Below are 17,263 nucleotides of genomic sequence, written 5' to 3' on the forward strand. Positions count from 1 at the left end.
ATCTATGATTTCATTGGAGTAGTGACAACGTGGGGTGTGGACACCTGCACGAACTAGAGCTTTTCGAACAGAACATTCTCATTTAACTATATTTACACGGGTTCAGCGTGTTCCTATAATTTTCTACATACTACTGGCATTTTGTCAGTGAACACTGGTTTTTTACGTGTTGAGAACGTAAAAGGAACATATTTTGAGTGAAGGCTCGAGGGAGGTGGAGAGTTTATACATAAACAGGCGTCTGAAACTTATACTTTTGTTGACTCTATTTAATTGTATGCCTGCGAGAGTGGATCGTGGTGTGGTTAGTTAATTAGTAGTAATTAACCGGTTCATAATCACCTTGAGTGATATATTGAAACGTGACAGTGTCTGAGATACCCGGGGTCACTGGATATTAACCCACACATACCCGGGGTAGTAGTTATAGTGATTATCACCCGTGACTTTTTTCCATCTGTGTCTGGGATATTGTGAAGATCTACCCGGGATTTTGTTTCCACTTGCACTTTGACTGTGCCGCGTCTTGAGGTGACGGTAAGTGGACTACGGCAGGCCTGTTTGTAGAGGGAAGTCATAACTTTGTCACCGCTTAATACACTTACATACTTTCCTGCCGACTACAAAGGGTCTATATATCCTCTCGTACTACTGGCTCGACACGCGCTTGTAAAGTTTGTAACAATCGCTCGTAAATCGCCGGTTTGTGGTGAAAATGATTTAAGAGAGTGTTCATACATACATAAACGGGCTTTATAGTTTAGGGCGTTTTGTGTGCTTAGTAATAGCACGATGAGATTATGTCCACGACGAGCTTATGCTTCTCACGTCTTTGTAGACAGAGACAAATATAGATATAGACAGCCTAAATTAAAAAAACACTGACATGAGCAAACAGAAGGAATTCTGATTGATAACGTTTGATATTGAATTGAGTTATTTATGGCCTATTGAAAGTAAGGGTTTGTATGTATGTAGTAGCCACTTAATCCCTTGTTTATTTGCAGGGATTAATTTCGTCTTTGATAATTAAGTTGATCGTTTTTGACATTTAAAAAAAATGTTTTAAGGACATGACTTTATCATCATTGTTACCCAAAGTAATGCAAACTTTCGCAGGCAGGTTTTACAAGTTAGCTATCATTTAAACACTTGAAACATTTCAAAACAGCCCACTCACTCACTACGTTTTGTTATGTTAATGTTGAAACCCATGATGGTCTTTGGACGCAAAATCATGCGCCTCACTGAAATCCAGAAATCCATGCCAGAACATTATGCATCACACATAAATCCATGCCAGAAATGTATGCGCCACACATAAATTAATGTCGCCAGAATTTCATAAACCGCACATAACTATATCCATGCCAGAACGTTATGCAACACACATTAATCCAAGCAAGTATATGTGTGTGTGTGTGTGTGTGTGTGTGTGTGTGTGTGTGTGTGTTTACAAGGTGCGTGTGCAGGGTGGTGTGTGTGTGTGTGTGTTTGCACGGTGTGTGTGTGTGTGTGTTTGCACGGTGTGTGTGTGTGTGTGTGTATGTGTGCGTACGTGTGTGCGTGCGTGCGCGCGCGCGCGCGCAGGTGTGTGTGTGTGTGTGACTGAGTTTTTTTAGTTTTTTTTTTTAGAGCGAAGCTAAGAAAACTTCAGGACCGACCTTCATGAGACTTTACATACAAATTCTTTCAGATGATACCCCCAGACTTTTTTCTTCATTTTTGCGATAAATGTTAATAACGTCAAAGCTGGCTTATGGTGAAAGTTTAGGCGGCACTGTGGCGGCCTCATTTTTCAACACATTTTATTGAAATTTTGGTCAATCTTTGACTCAGTCCGGATCAAATTTTTACTTGCAGATTTAAAAATAATTGCATTGCATTCCTTATCTTCTCCTGAATCCAAAAATATATCAAATATGTCATGTTTACTCCGAACATTTGCACAGAATTTAAGATAATCGGTTTATGCAAAATATATAGGTACTGCGTTCGCATGCTTTAACGAGACAAGCGCAATCTGTCTCGGTCTTCGGGTTTGGGCTACACAATCCTTACTACCTGATGCATGACTGGTTTTCAGTGTTGATGTTTTGGTTTTAGGCCGACAGATTGACTAAATGTTTTGATATCGCTTTACGCAACTTGCTTAAACGTTTTATTTGTTAGTGAATCGCATTCTGAGTTCTGTAACTTTGACATTCAATCTCTATTTATGCACGCTGCAGACGATATAATCTTAGACTAACTGTATTGTTACTCCCCCAGCAATTCCCTCCGTGATATTGCATCTTTTGTCCCGCGTGCACAGAGCGAGAGGAAAGCTGTTCCCGTGCAGGGAATGGACTGACGGTGTAGCGATGTGAGATTGGCCACTCTGTCATCTTTCGCCCTCGGCCTCGTTGATCTTGTATTAACTCCACACTGAACACTGAATTTTGGGTGAAATCTATTACATTTCACCACTAATTTTCTTCACATGCAGGAAACTGACATGCTTTTTGTCCTTAAATAAATTCACTTCTTTAATTTTACAAGGAAACAACATTTCAGTCTCGAGTATATATCAAGGGGGTAAGGTGACAGAGGGGCCAATCTCACATCGTACGTTACACCGGTGTTCTTTTCCGGCTCTGACCAACCCGCCACTGGTAGGAAAGCCGTGATCAATGTTTGTTGGTCTTTGAGCTGGGGATCCTATAAATCAATGTGCTTTTTGTTATCGCCAACATTTCCTCGCCGGTTTGATTGATATGGATTTCCTTCGAGCACTCAGTGAAAGATGGAGTGTGGTTGAGGGCGAGCGGGAGGGGAGGGGGGGGGGGGGGGGGCAGAGAAGGGAAACCATTGAAGTAAGCAAAAAGTGACCATTTCAGTGTAATCAAACGGCTGACAAATGGCTGAGAAAACTGAACTCACGCGCAACCACCCGTTTCCACACTAGAGAACAACCCAAAAGAGCTCTAAAATAAACCAAGAGATCTTTGCAGTCTTGAGACCGAGTGTTACCTGTCTGGCATCTGCCTCGTGAGTCCGAGAAAAATGACCCTCTTTCTTTTTGCTGCGATGCCCGCAGAATCCCTCCGTACGATGGTGCTCAGAGACACCTCATACGTAAGCTGTTTGGAGCGTCTGGAATTTTGAAAACACAACCAACTGACAAACAGACTGATAAAACAGCTAGCTCTTGCAAACGTTTTAGGACGACTGAGTGATTGAAACTTTGACGATCTATTCAGCAGACCAATGAACACTAATGCCAAAACTTGCCAACGGTTTCCAACATGTGATCAAGCGACTGACATTTTGACCAGACAACCCACTGACAGACGGACGGAACAATAGTTCGAGTGTGACACCGCCCCCCGTAGCGCAGTGGTTCCCTCAGGCTGCTGACCGGGAGGTCATGGGTTCGAATCCCATCAGAGTCATGTGGGTTTTTCGGGCTACGGCCGACTCCCAGAGTGGAAGTGCTATGGTTCGTATGGGAAGGCTGGGATCACACAGCCGAGTGTCATTCACTTCACGAATGCGACTTTAAGGGTGCTCAGGTTCTGTCTACCTGACTAACACCGCAGGTGCAGCAGTTCTCGGGCCTGGTTTTTACATTTAGTCAAGTTTTGACTAAATGTTTTAACATAGATGGGGAATCAAGACGAGGGTCGTGGTGTATGTGTGTGTGTGTGTGTGTGTGTGTGTGTGTCTGTGCGTGTGTGTGTGTAGAGCGATTCAGACCAAACTACTGGACCGATCTTTATGACATTTTACATGAGAGTTCCTGGAATTGATATCCCCGGATGCTTTTTTCTTTTTTTCGATAAACGTCTTTGATGACGTCATATCCGGCTTTTTGTAAAAGTTGAGGCGGCACTGTCACACCCTCATTTTTCAATCAAATTGATTAAAATTTTGGCCAAGCAATCTTCGCCAAAGGCCGGACTTCGGTATTGCATTTCAGCTTGGTGGCTTAAAAATTAATTAATGACTTTGGTCATTAAAAATCTGAAAATTGTAAAAAAAAAAAATTTTTATAAAACGATCCAAATTTACGTCCATCTTATATTCTTCATCATTTTCTGATTCCAAAAACATATAAATATGTTATATTTGGATTAAAAACAAGCTCTGAAAATTAAAAATATAAAACTTATGATCAAAATTGAATTTTCGAAATCAATTTAAAAACACTTTCATCTTATTCCTTGTCGGTTCCTGATTCCAAAAACATATATATATGATATGTTTGGATTAAAAAACACGCTCAGAAAGTTAAAACGAAAAGAGAGGTACAGAAAAGCGTGCTATCCTTCTCAGCGCAACTACTACCCCGCTCTTCTTGTCAATGTCACTGCCTTTGCCACGAGCGGTGGACTGACGATGCTACGAGTAAACGGTCTTGCTGAAAAATTGCATTGCGTTCAGCCTCATTCTGTGAGTTCGACAGCTTGACTAAATGTTGTATTTTCGCCTTACGCGACTTGTTTGTTTGTTTGCTTAACGCCCAGCCGACCACAAAGGACCATATCAGGGCGGTGCTGCTTTGACATATAACGTGCGCCACACACAAGACAATGAGAAGTCGCAGCACAGGCTTCATGTCTCATCCAGTAACATTATTCTGACACCGGACCAACCAGTCCTAGCACTGTGACTAACCCCAAAATACCAGACGCCAGGCGGAGCAGCCACTAGATTGCCAATTTTTAAGTCTTAGGTATGACCCGGCCGGGGTTCGAACCCACGACCTCCCGATGACGGGGCGGACGCCTAATTACCACTAGGCCAACCGTGCCGGTCGGGTCTGGTTGACGCCAGAATATATTATGAAAGTAAGCGTAGAGTGCTGCCCTGTCACGTGGTCTCAAACCAAATTGGAAATCCATAGCATCATCATTATAATCATCCCCACCTCATTAATCATCCACAATTATAAATTGTCCTAGCTCTTGTGGCCCTTCATGCCCGGAGCTCTCATGGTGACCTTGGTCTCACTGTTCCTGTTCCATCCTTCCCTGAAAAGTAGTTCTGCTGTCAGTCTTGAACGTGTGACGTTCCGGGGGGTCGACTGAGGGACGGAGTGGCGGTCTGCTCTCTGGAGGGGACGCTCACTCAGTCCGTCTCCGGGACTTAACAGTTAATCAAATCAAATCAAATCAAATCAAATCAAATTTTATTTTTCGAGGGTTGTGGCATAAGCAATACAACGAGCTTTTTTTCAACCAGCCCTCGCCCAGAGAGGGGACTAATCTAATCACATATTTACACGGATATTAACGTAGAAAAAAAGGTAGACAAAAACAACAACATATGAATATTTACACATTACATATTATACACAAATATAAAGCGTCGTATATGTAACGTAGTGAAAACAATGCTGAATACACATGCATGAGTAAATGTGTTATTAAAGCTTTGAGTGTTTTTGTGTGGATATAATGAACACTGATGCTTTGGACAAATGAAAATATAATCAAACGAAGTCTTCCATCACTGTGATTTTTCGTAATTTAACATTGAATATAGTGAAAGGTGTTTTTTGAAAGTATTGAGACTCATTGGGACTCTCACAAATTCCGGGAGAGAATTACACAGGACGCTACCAGAATAGGCTAAGCTTACCCCCCGCGGGTTCGGGGGAAGAATTTACCCGATGCTCCCCAGCATGTCGTAAGAGGCGACTAACGGATTCTGTTTCTCCTTTTACCCTTGTTAAGTGTTTCTTGTATAGAATATAGTCAATGTTTGTAAAGATTTTAGTCAAGCAGTATGTAAGAAATGTTAAGTCCTTTGTACTGGAAACTTGCATTCTCCCAGTAAGGTCATATATTGTACTACGTTGCAAGCCCCTGGAGCAATTTTTTGATTAGTGCTTTTGTGAACAAGAAACAATTAACAAGTGGCTCTATCCCATCCCCCCCCCCCCTCTTTCCCCGTCGCGATATAACCTTGAACGGTTGAAAACGACGTTAAACACCAAATAAAGAAGGCTACGCTTGATTTGAAGAGATCTATCCTTGGAATTGGGACGTTAAACTTTCGGTTTGGTTTGACTTTAAAGTTTGCAACGAAAGTTCGTGGTGCACGGCCGGAAAGTATTTTGTGAAGGAGCACGCCTTCATTTAATTTAAATCTTTCTTTTAATGGGAGAATCTTAAGTTTCTTATAATCATCAAATACAAGACTGTGTCGTTAGAAGGGGGCATGGTAGGTAGTGGGCTGAGTCCGTTGGCTCGGGACACAACCACTACTGAACACCGTCGAAGTGACTCGGCAGCAGTGCAGTCAGTGTATACGGTAGCCCACCGCAACGACCCGTAAAATCGGTAAGTCTGGCAGCAGAACGAATATTCAGATGTGGATGGAACAGTGAGAGCACACCGAGACAAGGAACAGGTGTTTGGACAACACCAAAAAAACAAACAAACAAAAACCAAAAAGTTCGAGTGTGACTGGGTTATTGACATCGTGCCCCTTACTTACACTGTTGCTTGTCACCCGTCAAATAAATGTTATATTGTTTAGGGACGAAATGTGTTACAGTGGAACCCCTCTTTTAAGACTACCTCCTTTTTAAGACCTTGTTTTCTCAGACATTCTGTTCATAACCTCTGTACAAAAAATTAACTCCATTCTAAGACACTCCTTTTTCAGACCCGATTTTCTAAGATTTTTGGAGGTCTTAAAAGGCGGGTTGCACTGTTCTATTGATGCAGTCTTGCATGCAGCACTTCAAGGCATACATGTACACAAGTAAGCTCAGCTTTGCCGAGAGAATTATTCATTAGTACGGAAAATGAAAGTGATATGTTCCCAACAACCACAATCAGACGGACACCTTCTAAAGATGAGCTTGAAAAGCTTTGAAGCTTTACCAACAGAAAACCCCTGTTATTGGTTTACGTTTATGGGCGAAAGGAAATGTGTTTATTTAACTCCAGTAGTCGCTACCATTCAATCACACCAGCCGGACATACGCCATACCCCAAACGCTCTTTTTAAACGTGTTTTTTTTATTTTTTAAAGAAAAACTGTTACTTATTAACTGTAAGGACGGTAGTGTACCGGTGTTATATTCTGCTTCTCTCTTTTTCTTTTTACATTTAGTCAAGTTTTGACTAAATGTTTTAACATAGAGGGGGAATCGAAACGAGGGTCGTGGTGTATGTGTGTATGTGTATGTGTATGTGTGTCTGTGTGTGTGTAGACCTGTGTAGAGCGATTCAGAGTAAACTACTGGACCGATCTTTATGACATTTTACATGAGAGTTCCTGGGCATGATATCCCCAGACATTTTGTCTTCATTTTTTCGATAAATGTCTTTGATGACGTCATATCCGGCTTTTCGTAAAAGTTGAGGCGGCACTGTCACACCCTCATTTTTTAATAAAATTATTGACATTTTGGCCAAGCAATGTTCGACGAAGGCCGGACTTTGGTATTGCATTTCAGCTTAGAGGCTTAAAAATTAAATGATAATTTTGGCCATTAAAAATCTGAAAATTGTAATTAAAATTATTATGTTATAAAACGATCCAAAAACAATTTCATCTTATTTGTCATTATTTGCTGATTCCAAAAACATATAAATATGTTATATTCGGATTAAAAACAAGCTTTGAAATATAAAAATTATGATTAAAATTAAATTTCCGAAATCGATTTAAAAACAATTTCATCTTATTCCTTGTCGGTTCCTGATTCCAAAAACATATAGATATGATATGTTTGGATTAAAAACACGCTCAGAACAAGCGGTGGACAGATGATGCTACGAGTATACGGTCTTGCGGAAAAAATGCAGTGCGTTCAGTTTCATTCTGTGAATTTGATCAGTGTTGTATTTTCGCCTTACGCGACTTCTTTCTTTCTTTCTTTCTTTTTAATTTTCCTTGGGTTTTTATTTAATCACCGCAGTGTATCTTGTGTGTTGTTTCGCTCTTTGTTTTTACCACCAATACTTAAAAGCAAACAAAGGCAGGGAGAGAAAAAAGCATGAGACGTGAAACGAATTGAACGTGTGCTCTCCAGAAAACACCATCTGCCAATCAGGGGTCGAAGCGGCGTCATGATGAGCGGGCCGGAGTCGCACGGAGGTGGCTTTGACAGCGCGACCACGTCCCCCAGTGACGACGGGCAGTCCTCGCTTGGCGGCATCGTACAGTTCGGCTTCCACGCCAAGACGTCGCACGACGCGGACGAGGCACTGCTGCAGACACGCAGCGAGACGTACAATGTGCCGCCACACACACGTGACCACGACATCTGGAAGAGGCCGCCACCTGACTTCAGGTATGAGATCTATATGTTCTGGGAGTGTGTTTTTATGTGATGTTATATACGAGCCAAAAGAAAAACTTCTGTTTGTTGCATTCAGATACTGACGTTTTTATTGAATTGAATTGAATTATTGAATTGAATTGAATTGAATTGAATTACACTCCAAACCAAACAGACTGGACAGTGAAGCTGACGGCACAGCGTCTTCTTGTGACCATTGAGGGCAGAATATACCTGCGCAGTTTCAGCAGCACAGACGACGCACTGCATATTAGTGATGCATCCTGAACTCATGTCAAAATGAGTTCGGCTCATTCTCTCCCTGACAGGATGCCTTGAGTTTCCTTGTCTGGCAAAGAAACCGATTTTTTTTTTAATTTTTTTATTTTTTTTTTACATATTTAGAGCTTTTTGTAATATATTATTGATATAAGCAGATTCACGATCGTCGATAATGATTTTTCATGGTGTTCTGTAATTTTTAAATTACAAAGGAATTGATATGTAAGACAGTTTCAAGCGAGCTATTTTTCGCGGCTGTATTTACTGTGCAAACAACTCTAAATATGACAAAAGTGTCACGTGATAATCAACCGTTTGGGTTCGGCGCTCACCGGAGCAGACGATTTTTTCTGTAACATGCAGTTGACAGTGATGAAACCATATATTACGGTCTCCTTCCGGCAGCAGTCCCAACATTTTGACTTGTTTTGACCTTAGAACGATGTCTTTATCATAACTGTGAAGAACAGAACGGAGGATCACTGTCGAAGTCGGCCATCTGCAATAATTTTCGTCTCGCGAACACTGATCTCAAATTTAGATCAGTGCTCGCGAAAAACATATGGGAGATAACTCTGTATTCTTGTTTTGATAGATTCGCGTAGGACTGTAGCGTCCGGTCAGAGAGACAACTGGCAATAGCCGTGGAGCGATGCTTATCAGAATGATATATGCCCCACTTCTCAATGAACATCTTCCTCCCCTGCGCCACACACATCGTCCATTGTACGTTTCAAGTTCCATCACCATGCATTGCCTCTACGGCTCCAAACAGAAGCGTTCCACTTTTGAACACATTTCTGTGACAAGTTTTGAACACTTCGTGACGTGGTAGATAATTCTTCTAGCAAAAGAGGCACACTTAAATTAACACAGTGTTCACAACTGTTCATTTTAACGCTAGTGAACACTATATAATGTGTGCAAGGTTTGCCAGTAGGACTATGTACAATGTGGCTTTTAGTGAGTCAAATTTTCCTACGAGACATTATAGGCCAGTCTCTAGCGATGGGTGTGTCTGAAACACTGTGGAAACTGAAGTAGCACGTGTAGAAAGCTTGTCTCACTAAAGGCTAGAGCATTCACTCTTTGACAACCCGTGCAAACACGATTTCTGGAATGTATCTATTGTCAACCAGCTCCTCGCTGTACGTGCAGATACCTGGTGTTCGACCCCAAGCCGCCCAAACGGAACACTGTGGACTCCCAGCAGCCCTGGCTCTACGGCACCATCCCGGGTCAGAGAGAGAAGGTCACACGTCACCGCGGCAACCTCATGCCCCTCATCTTCCGCCAGAGACCGTCCAGTCCCCCCAACTTCAAGACGCGCTTCCACGTGGCGCGCCCCTTCACCGCCAAGAAGCGCTTCGTCACGCACGGCATGAACCCTGCTGGGGAGTACCAGTCGCCCAAACCACATGACTTCAGACAGGTCTGTGCTCACAACATGATCTTCTACTGCTACGCTGCTTCCAACGTGATTGCATAGTTTCATCAGAGACTGTTGAGAGTCTCTGGTTTCATTCAATTTAATTGTTTGGTTTTGTAGATTTTGTTTTGTTATTGTTTTCTTATTTTTGTGTTTTGTGTATGTGCTGGATACACAGGTTTTGGTTTTGTGACCCCCCCTCCCCCCCTTGACTCAAAAAGGAATGAGTCATGACTGTGTTCCATGTGGTGTTCAACAAAATGAGTGATTAATTAAATGTTTAGTCATTTATCTTTGTCACGTTTGTTTTCAGTACCCTCCACTCAAAAAGCTAGGACTGGACGAATTTGAGACAGACTATGAGAGGGACCCCTACAACCTTCACTTTAAAACAAATCGACTGGACACCAGTAAGTGCATGGGCCATGGTGTGATGTTCATTTCGTTGTGACATAACGGAAACAGTGTAGGATGGCTGTTTAAAGGGATAATATTTATCTGACCGTTTGGCAGGAGTTTTTGGCGAATTTGACGAATCTAAAGATTGTGGGGAATCCACTGAACCTTAATCTAGCGACACACGGCACGATTTGACGAATCTAAAGATTGTGGGGAATCCACTGAACCTTAATCTAGCGACACACGGCACGATTTGACGAATCTAAAGATTGTGGGGAATCCACTGAACCTTAATCTAGCGACACACGGCACGATTTGACGAATCTAAAGATTGTGGGGAATCCACTGAACCTTAATCTAGCGACACACGGCACGATTTGACGAATCTAAAGATTGTGGGGAATCCACTGAACCTTAATCTAGCGACACACGGCACGATTTGACGAATCTAAAGATTGTTGGGAATCCACTGAACCTTAATCTAGCGACACACGGCACGATTTGACGAATCTAAAGATGGTGGGGAATCCACTGAACCTTAATCTAGCGACACACGGCACGATTTGCTCGAAAACGCACCACGAAGTCTAGTGATAGACGATTCTAGAAAACAACTCCGTCGACGCGGCGGGTTTGTATGCCGGTTGTGAAAGACAAGACGCATATATAGCGCTGGCCGTCTGTGAGGCAGCGGCCTAGTAACCAGCATTTCGTACCCAAGCATGGGAAGTAACCCAACCCAAACATATAGTAAAGTATCTTTTTCTCGCATCTTCCACAGTGGTGTGAGATGCCCTATTGTGAAGTGATCTCATGCCTGGCTCTTGTTTACCCAGTCCATGGCCTTCACCTTGGCCCAGAGGACCGAGACATGACGGGCCGACAGATGGCGCCACCGCTGTCAGCCAAACCCAAGTGGGACTCAAAGCTCGTCCTTAACAGGACTCAATGGCCGCAGAAGTTTGAAGGGTTCACGGTTAGTTTAGTTAATTTTATCATCATTGGGGGAAACAACAACCAAACACACACTTTCTTTCTTTATTTGGTGTTTAACGTCGTTTTCAACCACGAAGGTTATATCGCGACGGGAAAACACACATAAAATGGATAAAAAACAAGAAGGGCAAAGCCCATACGACTCGCATGCTTGACCTTGACATAGCAATGACATCATACACTAAGAACTGCTTTACACATTTTTCATACCAAAATACATGTGACCTTGACCCAAGGTCAAGGTCATCCAAGGTCATGCAACACAAAGCTGTTAATTCAAGACATAGGAAGTACAATGGTGCTTATTGGCTCTTTCTACCATGAGATATGGTCACTTTTAGTGGTTCACTACCTTATTTTGGTCACATTTCATAAGGGTCAAAGTGACCTTGACCTTGATCATATGTGACCAAATGTGTCTCATGATAAAAGCATAACATGTGCCCCACATAATTTTTAAGTTTGAAACAGTTATCTTCCATAGTTCAGGGTCAAGGTCACTTCAAAATATGTATACAATCCAACTTTGAAGAGCTCCTGTGACCTTGACCTTGAAGCAAGGTAAACCAAACTGGTATCAAAAGATGGGGCTTACTTTGCCCTATATATCATATATAGGTGAGGTATTGAATCTCAAAAACTTCAGAGAAAATGGGAAAAATGTGAAAAATAGCTTTTTTTAGGCAACATTTATGGCCCCTGCGACCTTGACCTTGAAGCAAGGTCAAGATGCTATGTATGTTTTTTGGGGCCTTGTCATCATACACCATCTTGCCAAATTTGGTACTGATAGACTGAATAGTGTCCAAGAAATATCCAACGTTAAAGTTTTCCGGACGTCCGGACGGACGACTCGGGTGAGTACATAGACTCACTTTTGCTTCGCATGTGAGTCAAAAAAACACACACACAAACAAACATCTGCAGGGTGCATGTTTTAATAAAGAGATTGGTACATCAGATGCAAAGAATGTAATGACGTATTATGTTATTTATACAATTAAAGTGTAAGTGACAAAAGCACTGTTTGTAGGTTATTGGCTATCAATGACAACTGTTGACAATCATTAATTTGTATAAAGCTGGCCATTTATTTGCCTTGTAAGTGATAGAGTTTTGACTTGATGACGATGAGTTCTCATATGTGTTTGATTGTCTTTTACTTTTTATAGGCAGTATGACGCCATCATTGTTCTGGCTCTATTTAACATTTCTTTGCATAATGAACTTGGACTCTGAAGAAACAATATGTACAGTGACTTTTGACTCTGAGGGCAAGACTGAGACACAGGATCGGTTTGAGTGCTGATTCTGTGTATGTGTGTTTGCAGAGGCACAGGTTGAGGCACCGTAACCCCTACAGCGCTTTCATGGAGCGCGTGGACCACGATCTGACCAGCAAGTGGTCCCAGGAAAAACAGCAGTTCGAGTCCAGCCTGGAACGAACGGAATCTCCCCGCCGCCACCCCTTTGCTCACCAGCAGGCAGCTTGAAAACGTGAACATGGACATGCACATAAATCAGATCAGCTTGAAGAAATGAACATGAACATTGCAGATACATCAGATCTGCTTGAAGACCTTGTCGGCTTTGTGGGGCACAATTTTATGCTACATGAGACCACCCATGTCATAAATAAACCCTATCTTCATAAGTGTGTGTATCATGCTAATGAGGTTGGGTCAAACTACAGTCTGGCAGGGACCTCAGAAGTGATTATCCACTGCTTATGATGACAAAGTCACCGAAAGCTGATCTGATATCAGTGCTATGTTCAATGATGACCCAAGCAGACAAGGTCTTCAAGCCGATCTGATATAACAGTAATGTTCATAGAGAATACTACATGGCTTGCTGTGTGATACCAGGGTTACACTCAATGCTTTTTTTTCTCAATTTTTTTCAGTCGCATTTCGGTATTAAAAGGCTAAACATAAACAACAACAATCGTGTAAATCAGGCATCACACAGCAAGTCATGTAGTATCTCTCTATGAACATTGCAGTGATAGCAAATCAGCTTGAAGCCGACCTTGTGGTGGGTGAGCGACGTCATTGGACGTTGCAGTGACGTCATAGCAGTGCATGTGTGCTCAAATACAGTGGTACCTGTGCTGCCAGGACAGTCTTGGGGAAAGACAAAAGTGTCCCTCTATTGCAGGTGTCCGTTTATGTTGGTGAGGTTAATAGACGAAGGGATCATTGAAGGTGTCCTTGATTTGGAGGTTTACTCTCAGAAATGGAAGCTGCACAAATACAGGGATATATCGTTTAGTTGTGTGTTGTGATTTTACGTCATTCTTGTGATTACGTCATGTGGCCGTCATATGGCGCGAAACGGTTAACCACGTGATAGCGCACGCACCACTGTTGGAAGTCGCCATCTTTGTGTTAGGTTCTGTTCAGTTCTGGAGTTAGTTCAAGATGTTGCAAGAGTTAAATAAATATACGTCCACAGTTAACAACGCCTTGAGAGTCATTGTGAGTGGAAGTAACTCAAAGAACATGTACATGCTTGTTTGTAGATAAACAGGAAATCCTTTTTGATAGAAGTGCAGTATTACATATCCATCAGTATTATGTTACAGTTCGTGGCATTCAACTCTTTTAGATGTGCTCATCCTCACTGAATCCCAGAGGCCAATCATTTGTACAGACAAACTGGAAGTGATGTGTGATGTGTCAACTATTGACAAATTCCGAAAATAACTCCGTCGGGTTTGTATGGGTTGTGGGAGAGTGACATTTTCTTGGAATACCTCGTACAAATATTGGAGGGGCCAATCATTAGCGAGGGGTCTGTCGGAAGCTGTGCGTGTTTCATTCACACCCCTCGCTAGTGATTGGTTTCCCGAAAATCTGTTTGCACAGACAAGCTTTTGGTGATGTGCGATGTGTGATGTATCAACATTTATAGGAAGAAAGATTCAGTGAGTGCCAAACTGAATTGTTCCCTAACTTGTCTGACTTGCATTTTTGATTTGCACTATCACCTGTTCCCACAGGTGTATGTAAACCTCCTCCCTCATAACTCCTGTACATAAGTATGAAATAGCATACACACATCTTGATGACTTTTTTCTTGATGTCTTTTTTTTCTCCGAGTGTGACCAAGTTCATTCCTTGAACTCCACGAGAATAACATTTCTGTTGAGTACACTTGAAACTCTACATATGGTTGACTCCTACACAGCATTTTGACTTTGTAAATACGAATTTACAATACTTCCTCATCTGACATAAAATGTGCCCATCACATATTCTGGTGTCAAAAGTATTATATATATTGTATTATTTTTGCTACTGTATTTTATTTTTGGTTGCTCAAAGTTCTTACTGTGATATAGAAATCAAAACAGTGTATTTGTTTTAAATATTGTCTTGCATCCGGGTATTTGGTAATTGATTGTGTGTGCTTGTGTGCAACAGAAAGAGAAAGAGAGAGGGGAGGGGGCAGAGAGAGAGAGAGAGAGAGATTTTTACACTTGAGTATTCACTTCAATAATAAACGATATTGTGCTGCTTTCTTCCCAACCTGAATAAAAGTAAACAAAAAAACTGACATTGTGAGGTTCTTGGCCAAACAGGCAACAGCATGAAAAGGTGAACGCATACAAATTTCATTTTGATGTGTATGAATGTGTGTGTGAGTGTTTGTGTGTGTTAGAGAAAGAGAGAGAGAGGCTCAGAGAGACGGAGACAGAGAGCGGGAACAGAAAAAGAACAACACTTTAAAGGTGTTACTTATACATGTATTACCTGTATTAATTGTTCCACCTTTCTCTTTTACCTTCCCATCATCCTCATGCACAAATGATTGACAAGACATTGCTTCAATAAGAACATAATGAGGTTTCATAAAAGCAAAACAACCCCCTCACCACAACAAACAAAACACCCATAAACTTATACATACATTCGCAGCCTTTGTACACAAAACCAAAACAAAAAGATCAAGAACAACAATAACAACAAGAATAAGGGAGAAAAAAACCATGAAGAAGAAGCAAGGAACAACAAAATCAAACACAGCACCATACGTTTGTGTTTGGAAGCCAAAGGATAAGGTCAAGGTCTGGCACAAGCAAGGTCAAGATCTGGCACAAACAACAAGGTCAAGGTCTGGCACAAACAACAAGGTCAAGGTCTGACAAACAACAAAGGGTCAAGGTCTGACACACAACAAAGGGTCAAGGTCTGGCACAAACAAGGTCAAGGTCTGACACACACCAAAGGGTCAAGGTCTGACACACATCAAAGGGTCAAGGTCTGACACACACATCAAAGGGTCAAGGTCTGACACACACACAACAAATGGACAAGGTCTGGCACAAACAACAAGGTCAAGGTCTGACACACATCAAAGGGTCAAGGTCTGACACACACATCAAAGGGTCAAGGTCTGACACACACACAACAAAGGGACAAGGTCTGACACACACACAACAAAGAGTCAAGGTCTGACAAACAAAAAAGGATCACGGTCTGACACACAACAAAGGGTCAAGGTCTGACAAACAAAAAAGTGTCAAGTTTTGACACACAACAAAGGGTCAAGGTCTGACACACACAATAAAGGGTCAAGGTCTGACACACACAACAAAGGGTCAAGGTCTGTCGCAAACAACAAAGGGTTAAGTCAGATTGTTAAGTCAGCAGGTAAATAAGTGGATAAGGATTTAAAACCTGTCAAACCAGGGTATCAAATCAGGCAAGTACAGTATCTGAAAGCAGTTGTGTATTGGTTTACAAATGTAAAGCCTGTCGAATCTGGATTGGAGTAGAACAGTTGCAAAATTAATAGCTATGCAAAAACACAACCATACAAAATCAAATAAAAATAAAAATCAGCAACAGGTTTAGTATATAAAGACAAACACACAACTAGCAGCAATCACAGCTTCAGACTTAGGGTCCTGCTTAGGAATAGATGTACTCATATATATAGGAACAAAAAGTACAAGAAAAGAAAGCATGGAATTTGCCCAGATATAAATAAACCTGTAGCATTTTTATAATACTGTTTTGGGGCAAAAGCTGCATGAGACACTGTTACTGCATACTGGAGATCAGTTCATTGCACACAAAGTTTATTCCTATCTGATTGCACAAACGTGATTCCCGTTATCACTCCCATCACACACACAGTACATTTTAATAATGCTGGCGTAACCATCACAACAAATATTGCATCTGTTCTCTAAAAAACTGCTTTGATTTCAAATAAGTGTTTATGCTGCATTATTCACAAAAGTGATGAATTAATTCAAACTGTCAATTTCTTGTGATTAGTAAAAAAATGATGGACACATTTATTGGACTTTCTTCGTCCAAACAGTGACTGAAAAACACTGGTCGAGATACAGTTTAAACCTAGTACATTAAAAATGTATCTGTATGTAAGCATTTACTGAAAATAGTAGAGGCCAGGTCAACCCTCGCCATTGCTTGATACAATAATTTGAGCAAGTTCAGGGTTCTCTAACTTTTGCGTAGATCATAGCGTTAAGGAATTATGGCAGTAATCTGTTATATGCTACAGCTAAAAACTGGTACCAAATTATTGCGGAAAGTAAGACAACAAAGAACATTAAATCAGATTACATTGTCATGGATCTCGCTCTTAGATCCTCTCTTTATGGCGTAAAACATTCAATACCTCAAAAATTCTTTCTTTCTTTTCTTTATTTGGTGTTTAACGTCGTTTTCAACCACGAAGGTTATATCGCGACGGGGAAAGGGGGGGAGATGGGATAGAGCCACTTGTTAATTGTTTCTTGTTCACAAAAGCACTAATCAAAAAATTGCTCCAGGGGCTTGCAACGTAGTACAATGTATTACCTTACTGGGAGAATGCAAGTTTCTAGTACACCT

At 41.5% G+C, this 17,263-nt stretch overlaps 1 protein-coding gene and 2 long non-coding RNA genes across 3 annotated transcripts; all 3 read left to right on the forward strand.

Annotated features, from left to right (window-relative positions):
- Positions 1-370: 370 nt before the first annotated feature.
- On the forward strand, positions 371-14,978 carry LOC138981363 (putative uncharacterized protein C7orf78). The gene is made up of 6 exons (XM_070354257.1): positions 371-537; positions 8,036-8,296; positions 9,725-9,998; positions 10,309-10,405; positions 11,231-11,370; positions 12,722-14,978. Exons 2-6 carry the CDS (start codon positions 8,073-8,075, stop codon positions 12,881-12,883), a joined length of 897 nt encoding a protein of 298 aa, XP_070210358.1. The 5' UTR covers positions 371-537; positions 8,036-8,072; the 3' UTR covers positions 12,884-14,978.
- A 226-nt stretch (positions 14,979-15,204) lies between these two features.
- Positions 15,205-16,006, forward strand: LOC138981364 (uncharacterized). Its single transcript, XR_011460620.1, has 2 exons — positions 15,205-15,559; positions 15,975-16,006. It is a non-coding gene; the product is annotated as an uncharacterized lncRNA (long non-coding RNA).
- Positions 15,585-15,801, forward strand: LOC138981365 (uncharacterized). The gene is made up of 2 exons (XR_011460621.1): positions 15,585-15,625; positions 15,732-15,801. It is a non-coding gene; the product is annotated as an uncharacterized lncRNA (long non-coding RNA).
- Positions 16,007-17,263: the final 1,257 nt, after the last annotated feature.

Source organism: Littorina saxatilis, linkage group LG12 (genome assembly GCF_037325665.1).
Source record: "Littorina saxatilis isolate snail1 linkage group LG12, US_GU_Lsax_2.0, whole genome shotgun sequence".
Taxonomy (NCBI): domain Eukaryota; kingdom Metazoa; phylum Mollusca; class Gastropoda; order Littorinimorpha; family Littorinidae; genus Littorina; species Littorina saxatilis.